The sequence below is a fragment of the Aythya marila genome (assembly GCF_965140915.1).
Source record: "Aythya marila genome assembly, chromosome: 19".
Classification (NCBI taxonomy): Eukaryota; Metazoa; Chordata; class Aves; order Anseriformes; family Anatidae; genus Aythya; species Aythya marila.
The window spans coordinates 5,116,599-5,137,679 of record NC_139060.1 but is presented as its reverse complement, the minus strand read 5'-3'; the positions used below and the strand labels follow the sequence as shown (position 1 = coordinate 5,137,679).

At 42.6% G+C, this 21,081-nt stretch overlaps 1 protein-coding gene across 1 annotated transcript in view; it reads left to right on the top strand.

Annotated features, from left to right (window-relative positions):
• CDK5RAP2 (CDK5 regulatory subunit associated protein 2) overlaps nucleotides 1-11,806 on the top strand; it is a 79,287-nt gene extending 67,481 nt beyond the window's left edge. Inside the window, 7 exon segments of the mRNA XM_082775421.1 lie at nucleotides 370-618; nucleotides 1,877-1,960; nucleotides 2,098-2,339; nucleotides 4,540-4,686; nucleotides 6,611-6,749; nucleotides 10,042-10,088; nucleotides 11,001-11,806. Of these exon segments, the coding sequence (XP_082631547.1) occupies nucleotides 370-618; nucleotides 1,877-1,960; nucleotides 2,098-2,339; nucleotides 4,540-4,686; nucleotides 6,611-6,749; nucleotides 10,042-10,088; nucleotides 11,001-11,060 (968 nt within the window). The 3' untranslated portion in view covers nucleotides 11,061-11,806.
• Nucleotides 11,807-21,081: the final 9,275 nt, after the last annotated feature.

Below are 21,081 nucleotides of genomic sequence, written 5' to 3'. Positions count from 1 at the left end.
ACTCACAATTGTATTCTATCCCTCCTCCACACTCCAAGATCACCCATTTATTTTTTCCCCAGACTGTGCAGTAATATAAAAATTTTGTAAATCCTCTTCCTTCTCTTGCTATTATATTTTTGCTTTTGGCATGAGACTTATTAGCTTTTATGGACAAAGTAAAAAATAATTTTCAGCTCTTTAAATCTTTTGAGGGTTGAAGCAATTAAGACATGCTTTTTTGTCAAACCATTATCTTAATGCTGTTTGTAGTTAATTCTTAATATTGAGGATAAAGCTGGCTATAATTTACTTGCTCAGCATTCTGATAATGGCTAATATTATTTTAATTGTTGAAGATGTTAAGTGTTTCTTTTGAAATTGTCTCAGATCCCAAATGTGATGCATCAGAAGAATTTCGAAAAGATCAGAATAATCCAGTTGACTTACATGAACTATTGACTGAAATACAGAGTCTGCGAGTACAGCTTGAAAGAAGCATCGAGACAAACAAGACTTTGCATGAAAAATTAGAGGAACAGCTTTCAAAAGAAAAGAAGGAGGAAGTGGGATCAGTGTCAGCTGTGAATATCAACTATCTTTTCAAACAAGAATCTCAGCATTATGCAGGAATGAATGGTACTGTGCCACACATGCTTTTGTTATGCTGTAGAAACTGTACCTTGTTCTTTAAAGATGCTCTTAGTGCTTTATTCAACATCAACTGTACAATTTGGGAGCTGCCCATCAGCCTTTCAAATCCTTTTCCTGTTAGAGCTATTAGCGCATGGGGAAGTAAAATGCATACTGTACTGTCTTAAAGCCTCCAACTGTCACTTCTTTTTCATTCAGGAAAAGCATTTGCAGAAAGTATCTGGGATGGAAGGATGCCTATGTTAAATTGCAATAATTTTTGCTTATCTGGAGGTTCTTTTTTTTTTTTTTTTTAATGCACAGCTCTATAGCATTTGCTATGGTGACTCAAGAAGGATCAATAAGTGCACTAAATGGTCTTTGTATAAATCAGTTGTCCCCTTTATGGCCTTGAGGAATATTTTAGCTTTATTTCAATCACTGTTAAGTGATACTGTTTTAGCAAATCAGGGAAAATGTACTCCTTATGCTAAGGCTTAGGTTATGGTCCCAAGATAGATGTACAGGGAATACAGGGGACACGGGAATGCTCTCCCTTGCTGCTAAAGCAGTCTGCATAGTAACAGCTTTCCATATGCACATCATTAAGTCTCCCTTCCTACTGCTTGTACAGGTATACAGCACCTTGTGGGAAGGAATAATAATGGGGCTTTTTAACTCCATGCACTTCAGCTGCACGTGCCTACCTAAATGACTTCATGCAGCACACAAAACAAGCAGCACTGGAATGGATGGGAGAGTGTGTGAGACACAAGAGTTGTTTTTTTTCTTACTGTCTCACTTCCAATAAGAATCACACTTCAGTTGAAATATGTAGTGAACGTAATTACCATGTGCAAGTCAGAAAGATGCTGAACATAGCTGATAACCTTTATGGACAGCTGCCATTCTCTGTGGGCTTTCTGCTTGGGCACTCTCATGTGTTCTGTATGGGGATGGCTTCTTAGGGTCATCACAATAGGGAGTGTCATACTTGTGGAGTTGATTAAAATATTTCCAGTATATTTTGCGTTTTCTGATGGTGACTTGATTTTGGGAGCTGTCTTGAACATCGGACAGATGCTAAAAAAATGAATGTAGGTGAAGGCTGGAAGATATATGGCATGGTAGTAGAAAACTAGCTGTGTTTCTCTGCTTCCTGAGTCTAAGTGCAGCATCAGCAAAAAGAGGAACAGAAGTAGAGCTAAAAAGATTTTTTAACGTATGTTAACTTATACTGCTCTTCTCCCATTTTGATGTGCAGAAAATCTTTGCAAATGCCCGGCTGCCAGCAGAAACATTTGTGAGCTGCAGAAGCACGGACACTGCATTTCACTAGCAAAAACAGGTATATCCAAAAGTATCTTACACACGTATGCTATCAGTGTTCCAGCTTGTTTGTTTGAAAGAAGTCCTGTGTTCTACATATATGTGTTCTACATATAAGGATAAAAAAAAGAAGTATATACTGTTTTTCTGTCCCAGGTACGCAGTCAGCCTCTAAAGATGATTTAGACAGCAGCTCATCTTCCAGTACAGCATGTACCCCTCGTCTTGTTCCTGGACATCGTATGTGGGCAGACAAAAATGGGCGTCACGTTCTTGGCTTGATTGAGGATTATAACGCTCTGCGGAAACAGATTTCAGAAGGGCAACAGGTTTTGGGAGAAATGGAGATTTCTTTGAGAGAGGTCACTGGTACGAAAGTGCAGGAGCCTGGCATAAAGGTAAGCAGTTGAAGCTGTTAGAAGATGGTGAATTTTACCTAGAGATGCAAAATGTATGGATTACAAAAACAAAGAAGCAGGTAAATGGTGGAGCAGGCACTATTAACTGAATAACTCTGTTGGGACACCTCAACCTTGGCAGTCAAAGTCTCATCTAGATGCAGACTCCTATTTGTGATTCTGGGTTAATGAGGCTATGGATAAATTAGTTAATTCTGGTCCTTTAATAAGCTATCTCACTTTTACTTTAAATGAGGTGAAACTACTTGCTTTTACTACAGAAGCTGGTAGTTGTTAAATGGAAATGATATAAAACAAAAAAACCCTCAAGAAACAGATACATCTCTAAAATGCTTTAGAAAGGGCTCATAGTGAGGGTATATATCAGTAACCCAAGCATAAAAATACTTAAGGAAATTCTCTTGTAATGGAGGATTGGGATAAACCAAGGAAATGAGACAGTAAAAAAAGAAATCTAATATACAATTGAAGATAGCAGATAAAGTTCTCCACTTACCTGTATTCTGCCCTCTAGTAACACCTGGTGATAACTGTACATTAATGATTGATGTATGCCAATGAGAGTTGTTTTACATTAGGGAAGCTTTTAGATATTTTTCCACTTCCTGGGAGCAGTTGACTACTTTAGAAATACCAGTAGCTAGTCTAGGAACCTGGATATCTCATTACTGTTCAAATCTTATCTTCTGAGACATAGTGTATCAGCCTTTCTGCACCATGCGTGACATAGTGATGTCAAGCCATGGTGCTCTTTCTTACTGTAGTATTAAGCATAATGGTTCTTAAAGCAACGAAATGTTTGCCTTGTATTGAATAACATACCAAAGGAAAAAAAAATGAGATATTTCATCCTTTTCCTCTAGAAGCAGGAGAACAATGAGTGTTTGCTTATGCTGTCTTTTTCTTATTTAGTAGCGTTAGTATCTGGATACAGTAAACAGCCTGATAGTGTATTTGGGGTGGATGGAGTAAGACAAGTCTACCTACAAGTTTCAACAAAAGGGAAGGAACATTCCTTATACATCCATGGCAGCTAATAATGAACTAGAAAGGAGGTCTTCTCCAACCTAAATGCTTCTATGATTCTATAAGAAACTGCAGCAGGAAGGGATTGGATCAGAAGGTTCAAACAACATGCCAGTGGTGTAAAACCAATGAAATACTGGAATGGAGACTACTCATTGACACTGTTGAATCACTATAACTGGAGATATTTTTAAAAATGCTTGTATTTCCTAGTTATAAATAGTAAGGCTATTGAAAATGCAGCCACAACAATTCTGAAATACTTTGTATCACATGCGTACACTAGAACAATGTCAGAATGACACTTAAGATTCTGTGAAGTATTATATGTTTTCAAATGACCTAGTTAAGATACTAATAAAGACTGAAAAAGTATTCCCTCAAAGTTTTTAACTTCTTTTGGTGGTGTAGAGATAAAAGCAGTAAACTTCACAATTTGCAGTTCCCTATCAAGCTTTACATCACTGAAGTTTCAGACTGCGTAGCAAACAGGACACTTTATGTGACAGGAGGATCCTGGTTAGATAACAATGCTAAATAAATATTCAGATGATATGCTGGATGTGGGCAGAAACTGTAAATGTTTTTCCTTTACCACCCTTCCCCCTTTGGTATCATCATTGCTTCGGTAATTCATTTGCTCCCCTTGCATTCTTTCTCTCCTTTATTTCACATTCGTGCAATTCCTTCAATTTTGTTTTCTCATCTGTCAGCAGAGGAATACATTTTATGTGTGTCATGATAGTTATTTTGGCATTAGATGGAACAGTTTAAAGGGTCTGTTAAGGAAGAAACATCTCTATTGCTTAAATTGATGTCTGTAATCATTTGACTTTCAAATAACATGGCACAAAATGCATATGGAGAAGGGAGAGAGTTGCCAACTATCACCACGCGGCATAGCAGATCTAGTAAATGTAATCTATTATTAATCATGGTTATTGATTAGGATATATCCCCTCCCTCCCCCAAATTCTCAGATAATGTGTAATTCAACAGTCTTTGTAAACTAACAAATTACCTTCTGTGGCACACAAGAGCTGTGTACATCATCTAAAATGTGCAATACCAACTGGATTTAAGCCATTAATGAAGATTACATGTTAATACTTTTTAAAAAGTAAAGTATAATGTGTCTGATCCTTTGATACAGGTACCAGACCAGGCGTCCTTGCATAGCTTTTCTGCGAATACGAACACAGTACAGCAGATTTTAGAAGAGGCTGCACGTTTATTGAAACTTCTCTGGAGAGTTTCCCTTCCGATGAAAGCTGTACACAGTACTATTCATGGCACTCAGGTACTATTATGTTTCATTTTGTTTGATTTTTGCCTTTTTGGACTGTTGTAATGGTTCAAGGAACATACACCAGTTAGGAACATGCCATTTGGGACAATCTTTTGAAAATCACAAACCCAGGATGCCCAGTCTTTAGGAGCTCTCATCACCAAAGGCTAAGGCTGAATGTGTACTGGCTTTCTGTCCTGATCATATTGTACGTTTCTTTACAAAATACTGTTTATTTACAAAATGCTTTATATTAAGGATATAATCTCAACCTTGTTACGTGATATTCAGGAAACCTAGGCAAGTGGCAAATGTTTCATTTCAATGAGAAAAGATTTGGACTCCCTATTGTAGAATCAAATTCAATTTGATTATGTATATACCAGTAACAACAGAAACTTCAGCAACTTTGATGTGATCTGAGCTACATTTTTCTTTTACGGTTTGGATGCCTAAGCTGTAAAATAGGATTCTTTTTTAAAAGTGTGACAAAACCCCAAGACAAGTTTTATAACGTTTTAACTAAAAAGGATTGCACTATGCAAATGAATGAAAATAAACTGAACGAGGAGTGAATTATCTGTACTGTCATGATAGCAACACAACAATGAAACTGTTTCAAACTCTGGCTCTAAAGTAAATTTGATTTTTTTTTCCCCTGATTTTTTGTATGCTTTTCTTAAGGAGAGTGGGATATTGCTGAAGAAAATAAAGCTCTAGGAAAGCAAACACTTTATATATCATTTTAATAACATTTTTGTTGTTATTTTCTAGCATTCTTAAATGTGTAAAATCAGAAAAGCAGTATAATTCTCTCATGTTTCAGCTCCATATTTGGGCTGTCTTGAGAAGTGTGAATACTTCCATTTTTATCCTCGTGTATAATCTGTATAGAAAGCTATATGTAGGGCTGGGCTGCAGTATCAGAACATATCACAGATACAGACAAAAGTGCCTTAGTGTACATGTGATGCATCTGATGCTTTATTGTCATACCAATCTAAATCTTCTTCATCTGGATCAGTCTGAAAACCTGACCTCATGTGGGAGATTTGAGCTTCCAGTACAGCACCTAATTGGAGTCTGATAGAGTCTTTTTTAGATTTTCTTACCAAACATACTGAGGACATCTTAAGGACAGTAGAGTGCTTCTGATGTCTTCAATGCAGCATACGAAAGAATGTCTCTTAAAAGATATTGAGCATTCGCTGCCTTCTGGTTAGCCCACAGGAATTGTGAGTAATTAGTTCTTCTACAGAGCTAAATGCTAGTGGAGAATTCTAGAAGATGCTATTATTTAACAGGTAGCACAAGAAGAAGAAAAAGGTACAAGCTTAGGTTTGCATGAAGAATCCAGATCAGTGGTACTAACAGAATCAGGGCTACTTGTAGTCCTGTTTTACAGGATACTGACCATAACTTGGTTGGAATTGGTGGTAGAAATTGAACCTTGAATAATGATACTGTCAAACAATTTTGCAATAAAACTGTCACAGTCACTTGTTCAATGCCTTTCAGCCTTTCAATTAAGGCAGCCTCAACTACTAGCAGAGCACTGAAGAAGGAAGCTGGACGTTCTCAACCTGGCAGACAGGATACTTGCTGATCCTGTCCCATCGGCCTTCATTATGTTTTCCAGTTGAGAGCAAAAAATGAAAAAGAGGAATGAAAATTCAAAAAGAAAAACGAGTGCTGGTGTTAAGACTTTTCTCAGAGAGTAGCAGAAAAACTAGTTGCACTAAAAGTCAGCTAAGAACTGAAGTCTCTTGTCATTGGGGAAGTGAAGGTGGAAGGACAAAGGAGTTTTTCATTCTGTAAGGAAGCTCAAGGAAGCCCTTGTACAAAAGTATTTAGCCATTAACATTGTTTAAACATTAACAGTATTTAAAATAATTTATTTGATGCTTTAATATAGTATTTTCATCTCTGAATTTAGGATGAAGGAATGAAAGCAGAAATACTTAGATTACGTAAGAAACTGTCTGAGCAGGAGAAGAAGTTACACAGCACAGTGAAACGCTTGCACTCCACAAACCAGCTGAAGGAAAACATGGAGAAAGTCATCATCGACCAGTGTAAGTTCGTGCTTTCTTATGGTTCTTATTTTTGTAATTCATGGCTTCTGCTAAAATGAGGGAAACAACAAAATGAACATAGGTGCCCTTTCTTTTGCACTCGCTGCAAGTGCCATTTCTCTGTGTGCTCTCAGGTGGTGGGAACAACCTCTGCATGAAGTTCAGACAGTACAGAACTGCTGGAGCCTCATGCAGATAGGAAGATTTTGTGCAACTGCAAAAGGCTGCATAGAATGCCATGAAAAGCAGTTCACAGTTTCACACACCAACTGATAACGTGTCAATCCGTGCAGCTGCCACTCATCAGTTGAGTTGTTCCATTTCAGTTACTGCCATTGCACATTAGTTTCCTGTCCTACAACAGTTCCTGACTGAGGCAAAGTTACTGTTGCTGTAGACCACTCCAGCCAAACTTTTTGACGCTGTCCTTCTCAAAACTGTGATTTTGCTTCAGTCTTGATAAATATGCAAGTATGCTTTTAGTTAGCATTAGATGGCTGAATACTGGGAAAAGCCAAAGCAGCAGCAGCAAAGATCTGTCAACACTGTGCACCAGAGTGCGAAGAGTGAGAGAACAGAAGGCTCAGAACAAGGGAAACAGAAGTTTACTCTAAGTCTTTTAAGGAAAAATTAGGACATGCTGTGAAATGGTATTTTACCCTTAACAGCCATATCTAGAAAATAATCTGGAAACATAACGATTAGGACAGGGACTATATTCTAGCTGTGCTAGACCAGCTGAGTGTTCTGAGATCCATTTCTTCTGCTTTAGAATTTAATCTGTTAATCAGAAGAGATTTGATTGGAGCTACACCTCTCTTCTGCTTACATGCTATGGCAATATGTGTACTTCAGGAAGAGGATTTCACTTCAGTCTTAAAAAAAAAAATAATCTATCTTTACCTTCTCTTAAGAGACAGGACTTAAAAAACTTGTTAGTCTGTGCTGGAATGGCATGTGTGTTATCAGTAATTAATCTAGAATGCAAAATGTTACATATCATACAGAGTTAGGAAAATGGCTGTAATACTATGCTAGTCATTAAATGCAATGCAGAAGAATTAAAGTTATTTTGCTCCATAGCCTATAATTTTTATATCTAGATTACATGTATCTTCTGCCTGCAGATTGTTTTTTTTAGTATTTATGGGCAGGGCTTTGGTTGCTTATTTCAGAATTGTTATATCAAATGATGTGCAAGCTACTTACAGTAAATCCAAAATTAGGTTTTCTGTAGGTTTTAAAGTTAAGTAACTTGGTTTGGTATTGTCATATAAAAATCAGAGGTATCTATTATACCCATCCCAATAATATCTCAGGGATACATTTACTGATTCAGTTTGGTCAGTTCCTAGCTCTGGTGACATCTCAGCCAGACACAAAGGGTAATTTCAGGAAGGCTGTGCAGAGTGTAACCCAGCAGAGATTTTAGCCTTAGGACCAAAATCTTATCCCCACAGCCACTACCCATCCACACTTTCAAAAAGAAAACAGTCCATCTCCCTCTTATTTTGTTCACTCCTTTTCAACACATCCAAACTCTTCTGAATTAGGTCCCAATAAAATGAAACCTGAATTTTCTGAAATCGTCTTAATGCGAAGTGCTGCCTAGCTAGCAGCAGCTTCGCTATTAGTGTCACACACTCTAAATTCTCTTCATGTACTGAATTTAATATTTTTGATTTAGAAAAATCTAGTTTGCCGGGTGAAATGAATTTAGCAGTAGAGTTCTTTATGAGCAGAGAGCACTCTGCTACACAGAAAGACCTAGATACAATTTTCTCTAAGTTTCATTGATTACGGGAATTAAGGATGTCAAGTTACCTTTGCCTTAAAGACCAATTCCAGAAATGTTTCTAAATTGCATCTGTATACAAATTCCTGACCAAGCATACAACAAAACTGGTGAATCATAGGAAGCTGCTGGATTCTATTATGATGCTTTTACTTGTTTTTATTTCAGCCTTTCTCCTTTTGATAGCCAGCAACCACAGGCATCCCAGTAGGTGACCTTGCCTTCCTTCATTCTCCAAGCATCCTGTTAGCTGGGCACACCACTGAGGATTTTCAGGTTCCCACTGTTATTTAGTTGAGCATTCCTAAATATATTTAGAGGCAGAGACTGGAACGTTCTTGTGGATTGGAGTCTTCTGTCTGCTTTCTCTGGGCGAGAGAACGGAATGCTTATAAACCTCATCTGAACCTCTGAACATGTAACAATGCAGTGCCAAATTGCAGTAATCCGCCAAGGGTATAATTATCTCATGACAGCTATACCCTTGGAGTTGTTGGGTTCTTATTATTGTAATGAAAAATCTTTATTATGGCTAAATTGTTTATTTTTGAGACTGGAATATTAAATTGGTACTTGTGAATGGTATTTTTCAGCAGTTAGGAAGCTGACACAGATTAGAGAATCGCATATTTAACCTGACATTTCTAAATATCAGTTTTGTTTAGACGCATCCCCTCCACCATTCACAGGTCTTGCTCTCTCCCTGCAGAGGCAAACTAGCTGAATGAAGAGAGACAAACTTGGACCCCTTCAGAAGAAGCCACTGACAAGATTTCCCCTAAGCACATATAGGTTGCTTTGTCCTTGAACTGCCGGAGGAGCAGGCTAACTTCTTTCACCATCTGTTGTCTTCCCAGCCCATCATCCCATATAACCTCTCTGCTGCACCATTTTCCTCCCTCTCCCCCAACCTCCATTAGATCACACACCATCTCCCCTTAAAATTAACAAAAAGTGTTCCTTTGCCTTGGATTGAGGGAATTGGGTCAGCTGGCTCAGGGGTCTGTTTGTAGCGGCGATGTTAAATGTAGCGGTGAGCTATTTGTGTTTTCACATATATCGTTCTTGTTACAGCAGAAATACTTTAAAAACACTTCCCTGGAGTTTAGATTTGAAAAACACATTATGTGGCAGCTGCAAAGCAGGGGCAGGAAATGGCATTCTGGTGCTGGTGCTGCTTCTGACCTGCCTGTGGTGCTGAGCAAGGCCTTTTGCTCTTCCCTGACTGAGTTTGCTTGTACAGCATCGCCCCTTTACCTCAGGTTTTGCAGCTGGAGGTTTGTACAGCAGCCTGAACTTCTAAACAGGGCTTGTGCTGGAGATCTGGATTTTTAAGTAAGAAAGTTGAAGTGGTGTGGAGGGGCTGCCTATAATTGCCTGGTTGCTGCTCATGTTGTAGATGTGAATTTATACTTACTTAATATTTGGTCATAAAAGCCCTGGATATGGAGAATATAGGAAAGCTCATGCAGTATGTAATCATCTTTTTGTTTCCAGTGGTTTTAACTCACGATGTCTTGAAGAAGGCCAGAGGAAACCTGGAAGTAAGTAAAATTTCTGCTTGAATTTAATTCCTTGGTACATTAGAAATACACATTGCAATGCCAGTAGTATTTGTAGAATTAGTCCAATTTGCTTTGGATTTGCAACTGGAACAATGTTAAGATCAAGTCTGGGTGGCAACAGTTCAGTGTGATAAGTATTCTGCAGTATTTGATGTTTAATTTAGAGTTTTATGACTGGCCAAGCAGCCAGCTAAATCCTCTCTTTTCTGATACTTCCCCTAAACTAATATCCATATGTCCTTCATCCAATAGTTTATTTCCACCAGATCAAAGTCCAGTAAGCTGGCTACTGTCTAAGTTCACAAAAAGCATCCATATTTAAAGCTTGCGTATGTGTTAATAACCAGTGCTTCTGCTTTTTTAAACACAGACCCAATAGGCAACGCTTCTACAAACAGCTATTTGCTAATGCAGTGCATTAAATTACTTTGAGTGTTTAAGTATCCACAGTTCAGCTTTGATTTCTCCCAGAAGGTTCAGGCTTTACTCCCAGAAGGCTGTAATATACTTCCTGACTCCTAAATCCCCTCCTTCTCCTCACACCATTCCTCTCTGAATGGCTGTACATTTCCCAGCCTGCCTTTAAATTTTCCTCCTTTTCTATGAATCTCTCCTCCATTACCCTCGTCAGCAGTGCCTTCCTGAGCACTTCCTTCTGCTCTGTAGCTGTTCAGCTAAGTGGCTCTGCTACTGTCTCAGTCCTACCTGAGTTAGAGATTGGTGATATAAAAAAGTCTTTATGCTTACAGGGGTTTTATCACTTTAATTTGAAGATCTGCTGAACACAGGCACTCATATTTGCAGATCCTTCTGCAGGTATTATAGCCCAGGGATAAATTGTGTGCATTTGAAGTACTGTAAAATAGTAATAATTAATGCTTTTCTAACCAGGTCCCATCACCTGACAATCAAAAACCAGCTTCCTATACCAGCAAAAAAAGGATTCTCTGAAGGAGGAAGTTCCCATAATAAAGACAGACCTTCCTGGGATTGTTGTTTGCTTCTTTATGCCTTACTATTTATTGATGTAAAAAGGTTCATTCAGCTCCTTTAACGGAATCAGCCTTTGGAGAAAAGAAAGAAAAAATGACTAAAAAAAAAAAAGTATTTTGGTAAATAACTTATTTAACATTTTCTGTAATGTAAAAGATGATGGTTTTTAATATTTATTACAGAAACAAGGTACTGGAGGTATTGAAGAAAAATCCTGATTTTTTTTTAAGTTGGCTTGTTTGAAATTTTATATTTGTATGTTATGCAGCTGTTTGTTGTTGTAGTCAAACAGGTCCTGAAAGAATCAAGAGCACAACCCACCTTCCAACCCGTTTCTCCACCGCTGAAATTACAGAATGTAGGTTAAAGAAAAATAGTTCTGCCAGCTGCCATCATTTTATAATAATATGTAAAACGTTCAATATTTTAAATCATTTTAATCTTACCTGGAAGATTCTTCTGGAAGCTGTTTGATTCTGAGCTTTCTCACTGCCCTGTTAAAACCTTAGACTGATGCTAGGTCTGAAAATACTACTCAAAATCAGACCATTAAATTTTAAAATACTCACCAAGCTGTTTGTGTTGTTTTGTTTGAAACGCCAGAACTCTGAACACTTAATGAACAAAGCCATCAAGGGATTGAAATCTTCATAATGGCTGGCATGGATCACTCCTTTCCTGCCCATGACTGCGATTAATCCAGCCCTTACCAGGTGTAGTTATTGGGTGCTGCAGAAGCACTTGTCAGGGCTGAGTTCAGAGGGCGGAAACTTGCTTTCAAGGAGTCACAATCAAAAGGCAGTTTGCTGGTGACAGAAACACTGCCTTCCTCTCTTTGCTCCCCAAGTCTGTACCAAGAGAACAGAAGGTCACAGCAGGGACAAAGCCAAACAGTTTTGAAATCCATTTTTCTGCTAAAAGCGCTGAAAAATGTTTCTTAAATTTAAATTAATTTTTTTACTTTTTTTTTTTTTCTGTCCCATGTTGATATATCAAATAGCGATGCTTTGGCCAGGCCAGAAACCACCAGAATAGAACATGCCTACTTGTGCTGCTCCTGTGCTCCCCTCGTCCTGCCCGGTGCCTTTCCAATTCCGCTCTCGATCCAAGCCCACCACGTGCAGCCTGCTCTCAGGGGCACACCAGGACCAGGGGAAAATCGGTTAGTTTAACCCTACCAAGCACATAACTGGAGGTGGTTGTTGGCTACAAAAGTAGACTTTATGTGCAATCGTGGCCCTGTTGAACTAAGTGAATTTCGCAAAGAGTGACTGATATTTTTTCAAGTTGATGATGTCCCCATTATAGAAGATGACTTGCCCTCGTCATCCAGAAAGGTGAGTGCCAGGTCTGGGAAACCTCAGCACAGGGCTGTGGTTATAGTGGGTCCTTGATATCACACTCTGGAGAACAGCCAACTGCAATAGTCTTTCACTGAAAATGAATTTGTGCTCGTTGAAACATGGCTGTGGAAGTGGCTATTACAGCCACAGGGCTGGCTGAGGGCTGTGAGCCACTGCTGAGTCTGGTACTGCAGCAGTAGCTCCCCTCTTCCCACTAAAGCTTTTGTTTGCTCCAACTGGTTTCCTAACAGTTGTTGATAATCAGATGTAGTACTCTGAATAACACATAGACAACCCTTTTATCACTTTGCTCTGAATTTCAACTTGATCCTAAAAGCCTGGAGCTGCTGCACCCTCCCTTTGGGCAGATCTGCAAGCAAAAGTGCTGAGCGATCGCCAGCCCAGCAGCCATCGCAGGGGCTGCAGGTAATCTGCTCCTCAGAACTGATGGGATGGCGGAGTCTGTCCTCCCACACAGACATTTCTCCCCACACCTACTCTGCACACGAGTTTTTATTAAAGAAAACCACCAGCACTGTGCACTTTCAGGCTACACGCATCTGTGCTTCCTGGTGTGACCTGCCTTTGTGAAGTACACAAAAATGGGCTTTCTCTGAGGTATGAAAAATGATTTAATCTGGGGTCCCAGTGCCTTCCTGCAGGTCTCATGCTATAATAAATGTTACGTGCCTTGGAGATCCCAGCCTCAGCTGGCCCCTACCTGTGCTGGCCCGAAGCTCCGTCCCAGGTTCTGGCTGCTGAGCACTTGCACCCTCCAGTCCATCACGGGAAAGGCTCAAAACCAAAACGCTGTCTTCAGCTGACAGCAGGGGGAAGCAAACTCATTTGTCTGTATTAGAGGAAAGATGCTGGAAAAAATTGAAAAAGTTAAAAATAAACTTTGCAAATCGAAAAGGGGGGGGTGGTAAGGGAAGAGCATGCAGTCAAACTTGCTCTTCAGTCTCTTCACACATTATTGTCCTCACAGCTCACTAAAAACGTCAAGTTAATTTTACTAAGTAGCTAAATTATAGACACTCAGATGTAATCAGAATCTGCTATACATTTCAACTTTCAAAATTAATCAACCTACGTTTTTGAGTTATAACACCTGAAGGAAACAGCTGTACATCTATATATAGTGCACCCATGTCTCTTGGTCTTCTTGCAGCCTTTTTCCCCCCCACACCATCTGTACTTAAAAAATAAAAAATTAAACGTTTCCTTTTCCTGAGATGATTTGCCACTTACTTCTTAATGGTCCCTGCTGTGCCCACTCAGAGCTCTCTTTTCCTGACCCCTTCTCCCTCCCTGCCAGCTCTGATTGCTGCCTCCAGCTTGCAATGCAGCACACGTCCCCGCCTGTGCAGGGCAGGTGGGGGATAGATTCATATTGAAATTGGGTTAGTTGGGGAAAAAATTGTGGTATATCATCATGTCTTTAAAAAGAGATGATCCTATGAGATCAAAGTATTTCATCTTAATGAGAAGTGCCTCTTAAACACACACAATTTACTGGGCCAGTTTAAAAATAATTAAAGGAAAAAAGCTAACCAGATGGAGGGCTGCAGAAGACAAAGCTTATGGAGTGTTAAACTTTGTTCCCATTAAACAAAATTAAATTTTCCTTTTAAAATAATTATGCGGGAGAAAAATAAGCAGCGTAAGCAAATGGAATTAAAGGAGGGGCTCATTTGCTTAGCGAGCTCCTGCCTGTAGTTTCACTGTACGTGCAAGGTGATTCGGAACATCGGTGAGAGCGGTTCAGGAGCAAGCATTTGGGAGCCCTGTGGGTCTGCCGTCCTCACCGGTGTCCTCGAGCCTTGCTGCTCTCTTCCCAACCCTGCAGGCAGGAAACAAGCATCCGTGGTGCTCTTCGCAGAGGTTGATGAAGGCCTGTTGAGATCAAAAAGAAAAGAAAATGCTTTTTCCTTCTCCCTCACCCCTACGATGTGCAGCCACACATGAGCAATGAATAAAGGAGCTGCTCAGTGGCACTGGGGACAGAGCAGCGTGTCGCAGATGCCCACTGCTCCCTGCCACCAATACATGGCACTGCCTGAGGCGTTGGGGCTGGGGGCTGCTGGAGAACCACGCTGCGATTGCATTCGCCAAAGAGAACGAAGAAAAGTAACAGTCAACTCGCAGGTGGTTGGTTGTATTAAAAATCAATCAATGCTAATGCAGTCGAGCGTTTAAAAACAAAAGCACCGTAAAGCTGTGAGCTATTTTAATCCAGGCAAACGTGGCTGGTCCGCTTCTGGGAGGGAGCTGGCAAGGTGTTGGGGTGGACACGACCAGGGCCATGGCACGAAGGTCCTGGGGGGGTCTGGGGCAGAGCCGAGCACCTCGCCTGGAAAAGGACCCGCACCGTCCTTGTACCCTGTGCACATCTTAAATGCTCTGGATCAAGGCAGAAAGTGCCTCCTGGCCTTGCTTTCAAATCCAACAGAAACAGCAATATGGAAAGGGAAAAAAAAGAGGGGAAAAAAAAAAAAGCTTTTTTTTTTTTTTTTTTTTTTTGGGGGGGGGCATTCTGTTGCCACCCAAAGCCAAAAGGCCTTGCAGGCTGATAGCCAACATGAACCCTTATATAGCAGTGGTGGTGCTCTGCAGAACGAAGCACACTGGTCTCGTTCTTGTGTCTGTAATGTGAGAAAAGCTGCATGAATAGCACAGGTACCCAAACACGCAGCACCCTGGTCTCATCCCCACCTCTGCCATCCCCACACAGCCCAAGCTCCCTGTCCAAGCCCTCCCCCAGGACAGCCACCAGGAGGCAAGAGCCTGCTGTGCTGCTGCTCCCCAAAGCCATCCCAAACCTAGACCTGGGGTCATTAGCGTGAACAACATCAAGAAGATAAGATTTAGAGCCAGGACTTATTGACCTTATTTCCTTATATTGACTGTATTTACTCAAATGGAGAAAAAAGAAAAAAGGAAAAAAAAATAAGAAAAAAAAAAAAAGAAAAAAAGAAACCCAGCCTTAATGTGCCCTCCAGAGAGCATAATGAACCAGAAGCCACTGGTGTTACGGTTGAGGTGTCATTATCAGCGTGTTTTGTGCTTTCTGAAGTGTCTGTGCTGGCAGCATCACCTGCCCTCTGCTTGCTGTAATGCTCCAGGCACACGGAGCAGGCCCTGCTCGCTGGGCTTTGGCTTTGAGAGAAGTGCTCACGGGTGCCCTGTCCTTGGCATGCATGAGGAGGAAGTCAGGTTGCTTGCTTTGTGCCTTTTTGCAGAGGAAAGTCTCCCGAGTAGTTGCAGCAAACAGTGGGGTTGGAGGCTTCCAGATGCATCCTCTGGCTTCCCCAGGCTTCAGGGCAGCGGCTGCTGGTGATGCCAGGGAGACAAACAAGGCCTCAGGCTGCTTTAGTGTCCTGCTCCCACCTTCCTTGCCCCTCCTCGCCCTCCTCCCACACACACAACACCTGCATTTTACACGGCTCGCTCCTGTCTCCAGAGAAGCAGCACAAAACCAACAGAGTTGCAATGCATCACCGCAAACCAGCAAATCGAAAGCGATAAATAAACCAACAAATAACCTCTTCTCCTGGCTAGCTACGTGGGAAGCCTCTCCTCTAATCCCAACAACACAAAATCAGGTCCTGAGACACCGCAGCTCAGGGCTCGCTCTGGCCACCCCGAGGCTGCAGGACCAGCTGCTCAGCGCCACATCTGGTTTTGAACAGTCCCCTCTCGAGGAAAGCTCTGCAGGCCTATTTTTTGTGTGTTTATCTTGTCATTTCTTTAGGAAGATACTTGCTACAATATTTTTTTTTCCTCCCCTCCTTCCCCCCTAGCCCCATCAGAGGAATCTACTTGGGTAATTTGTTAAAGCGGGTTGCTGGGGCATGCATTATGCATGAGATGCAATCTTTATTTTTGCACTCCACTGTGTGCATTCAAAAACAGGATTGGAACCGCGTGCCCGCACGCAAAATGAACATTAGCAGCTCAAAAAAAAAAAAAAGGAAAGAAAATGCCCATTTATTTAAAGGAAGGAGGGAAAAAAAAAAACTCAGAGCAACTAAACAGCAAAAGCAGTCCCATTTATACTCTGCTGAACAAACCAGCTCGGAGCTGCTGTGCTCAGCACGACACACGCAGCGCTGGTGGCGAAGCAAAGTTGCTCACCACGCAGTGTCACCAAACAGCCACGGAGCTCACAGCACCTCCTAGGAGAGGCACGAGCCCCCTGTCCCTCTCAGTATCTGTGCTTGCATAAATATATATATATATATACACACACATGTGCATGTATGCGTGTTTTTGAGCTCATTCTCTCTTGCTTCAGGAGATAAATCATGCCTCTCTTATCCATTCTTTGCATGCCCTGTGCTGCAACTGCTTTCAGAGCATCTCATGTTGCTGAACCCAGACGGTCACCGTCACCAAGCCTTTGAGCCTTTTTGCCTTCTTAATCCACCTTTTCCCCTACCACACCTTTACCTTCTGCTGCCTGAAGGCCGGGTGCCCCCTCATCCCCCTGTCTGGGGGCACTGGGTGCAGACAACTTGCCATGCGGTGGGAGCTGGTGACACTGAAAGGTCACCGGACCGAGGATGTGAGCTGCTGAGCACAGTGTCAAAAGCCCGCGGGTTAAATTCACGAACCAGAACCACACAAAAAAAGGCGCAGAAAATTCATAGGCCAACAAAAGAGCCCTCTCCCTGCCAGATTTCATGCTTGGAGGTCCCCTGATATTATTTAAGAGCAGTGAAATGCATTCCTCGCCTTAAAGCCCTTTTAAAACGCCACTGCAGCGCTGACATCCTCCTGCCAGCCTCCACTGCCCTGCAGCCCCCCGTTGCCCATCACCTCCCCTGCACAGGGCCACAGTGGTGGGCAGGGGTTGGCTCCAGCCCCCCCAAGAGCTCCCTCCTGCTCCACCATCCGCAGCAGCCTGAGACGGCTCCAGGGGAGAAAATGAAGGACAAGCAAGCCCGTCAGTGCCCAGGTGAGCACAAGGAATGGAAAAGCATCAGAAAGTGGCCACCAAGGAGGAATAAGGGGGAGAAACATGTTACAGGATGAATAAGAGAGAAAGGGGCCACGTGGAGAGGGAAAAGGAACAGTGGATAAAATGGGAACCAAGATATAAGGCCAATTATTTTTGATTCTTTGGCTTAAGGGCTAATTTATTATGGCAGTAAATCACACTTAAGACAGGTAATGCAGCGGCCAGAGCCCAGACGTTATTTAGACAGAGCAATCATGGTATTAATGCTCAGAAAAGTGGAAAATTTAACGGCCTGCAGGCCACCTCTCGCTCTTTATGGCTTCCCCTCTGCCTGGCACGCTGCTGCCACCCCGGCGAGGGAAGGGGGCCCAAAGCTGCAGTCATACTGGGGTCAGACTGGAAGGGGCAGGAGAAATGGGGACGAAACAGCCAAAATCTGGGTGGATATCCACTTTCTTAGAAGATGTGAATGCTGCCCTGTGTCTGTCCCCTGGGCATGCAGGGGAAGGGGCGATATGAGCGCTTCAGCCGTGATCTCTGGGGTGGACACCGGCTGCACAACGAGGAGGGGCTGAGCCTTTCATCCCACCACCACATCTCATATAGGGAAAACCAGCAGGCAGGGGGCCCTGTGCTCAGCTCTGAGCCCTGCTGGCCCTCGAGGCAGCAAGACATGTTGGCAGCCTTGAAAAATGATGTCAAAGATGTGAAAAAACAACCTGCTTCGCCTCAAGTCAGAGCAAATTATGCATTCTCCAGCAGTCACGTAATGAGAAGTTAAATAACTCCGTTGTGGGCCGGTCCTGCTGTGAACAGGAGAGGCGAGTTCTCCGCTTCCCCCGAGCACAATTTGAGCCCCTTTGCTCGTGATTCCCCCCCAGCATTACTTCTGCTGTGGAATCCACCTCGTGATCCCAAAGCACTGCTTGGCGAAAAGACACAACAGCCTGCTCTGACAGCCCGATATTAAACTTGCAGGTCCCACTGCCCTTCCTGTATCCTCCTGCCCTCAAAGCACAAACAAAATGGGAGAAAAAGGCCGCACCATCACACCCACTCGTACCAACACTGCCCACGGATACACACCGGGGCTCTGCAGTCTCCATCAGTGCTCCTTTTGCCTAATGTCCCTGGCAGGATATTTTTGTGTGGTTGGGAATAAATTGAAGCAATGTGTTTACTCATATCCCATAAAAGCACAATAAACTTATCTCCAGACACTGCATTTAAGAAAAGCTTTGATTTTTAAAAGTTACTTTGTTCTGAAACTCCTCCAGGCAGAAAAGATAATAAAAAATAGAAAGCCACTGGTGGTTAAGGGGGAAAAAAAAGATAATCATGTGGTTATAATTTCACTCAACAGCCTATCCCTAACAGAGAACCACACAAAGTACACATGTGGGATAATACATTAAAATATCTTGGAGAAAGCTGTTAATTTATAACAGTGGTAAATAAGGGTTGATGGGGACAGCAGAGGCATTTTAGAGTGCAGTGCGTGTTACCGAGTCCACCAGATGTCACATTGGCACTTAAAAGCCTTAGGTGGTTTGAAATGCAGTACAGATTGTCTCGCATTTGATCTTCTAAACCTGTCTCCATCCATCATCGTCAACAACTGTCAAGATAAGAGGGGACAAGTTTTGATTGGAGCCTGATTATTTTTTGTTGGTGCAGAGGCAGAGATGTATATGGTCCTGAGAGCTGACATTTCTACCTCTTCTACTGGAAAAATGTGACTTTAAGCAGAAACAGGGCTAGCTTCCACTCCAAAACCAATTTGTTTGATGGAATTCACCCTGCAGAACAGGAAGGAGATTTGCATTTATGTCCGCTTGAATGCAGGCTTGCATGCACACGGTTCTTGATTGTTTTTAGTTACACCTGATGCTAATGCAGAGAGAAAGATCGATATGCAGTCAGTTGGCCTGGTAACCTCCACAAACGGCGCAGAATTTACACCAAGCCTCGGCACGGGGAAACTCGGAAGCATCATGAAAGTTTCATGCAGCCGGAGCAGCCCTGTAACAACCCACTCTCTGCAGCCCCTCAAGGTCTCTGGCATTGCTGATTTCCCTCTGGGCTCACAGCTCGGGAGCAGTTTTGCAGCTCTGGCCTGCGTCTCCCAGCAGTGCCCTGCCTGCTGACGTGGCCTCCAGACACCTCCACGCTGTCCTATGTGGAGAAGTCACTCCTGGAGCTCTCTTGCCCAAGTACATGGGACATATCGACCCATATAACCCACCCCACTGCTCCTCCACCAGAGGCTGCAGCCTCCAGGTCTCCTTCCCCCCCAGGGCATCATCCACCTGCGTGACAGTGACAGGATCTGGCCCTATAAACCCTACAACCTGGTGCCAATTAAAGGTTTTATTAGCATGAGGTCACGCTGTGATTGCACCGAGTCCCAGCACCACTTACACCACACTATTAACCAGCCTACATATGCCACGTCACCCTTCTGTAAAATACTTCATAAAGTGTTTAAATTTTTCTGTCTCCTTTCTCCCCTTGGCTGTAAAAGCAGTCTGGGTCTAACAACCGAGGGCTCTAACAGGGCTGCTGGGAGAAGGAAAATACTGTCACTATTTCACTTTGGCCATGGCCTTAAAATCATCTTTAGCTGCAAAAGCATGAAATGGAGTAAAATTAAGCACTGGGATCACCTGTATAAAAATATTCATTCTGAAATGATCCTGTAGCTCCTCGTAAGCCCAACAGTGAATTCTGGATTCACTGCTTGTGGCTGGTGTTTGGATAAGCCTTCAATTTCACCAGTTTCATGGGGGATGTTCCAGGTGAACCTGGGGTTTAAGTCTACTTTCATGGAAGACCCCACAGGACCAGCTCAAACGTGTGTATCTAGAAACAGGGGGACTCATCCCCAGTAGGAAGGGGAACTATCTGCAAAACACCAGGGAAGCAGACAAAAAAAAAAATAATACAGCCCAATGCTGAGACACACACAACCCACCTGACCCTTTCCCACAGTTCATCAGATGAGCACCTAAGTTTTTGAGAATCTAGGAACAAAGAACCCCGAACACAGCCTGTGGTCCGTCACTACAATCTGTCTTCTTCCTGGGGGTTAATAAAGCAATTACCTTTAAGACAAACCACGCTCACTTAGCAAAAACCTTAGCCAAGATGCTTGTGTGATGTCACAGGGAAAGACGAGCGTGCCATCGCTCCAAGTCTCTCTGAAAGCGGAAACATCAGGAGGCAGGCAATGGGACACAGCCCCCCCAGGAAACATCAGAGACCTGCATGGGCATGGCTCAGCCTGTGGCTGAGGTTCTGCTGAGGAAAACAGACAGACAGACAGACACGGTGTGCAGCCACCAGCTGGAACTGGGCACCGCCTGCACGTCCAGCCTGGGTGTCCTGCCTCGGGCTTCCCCCTTTCGCACCCTCCCTGCTCTGTCGCACCTGAAGCTGAGCTGTCCCTTTCCCAAATCACCAGTTTTAAAACATTTCCTTTTCCTAACCTTGGACTACCACTCCTAGCATGCTGCTGTAACCAGCTTTTCTCCACCCTGCTTCAGGAACTGACACACTTGAGAGAGCGGAGAAATTAAGCTGTGTGTTGCCTCCTGCACCGACACTCAGGTTCTTATTCACACAGACTTAAAAAAAAGGGAAAAACAAAACAAACCAAACAAAAAACAAAACA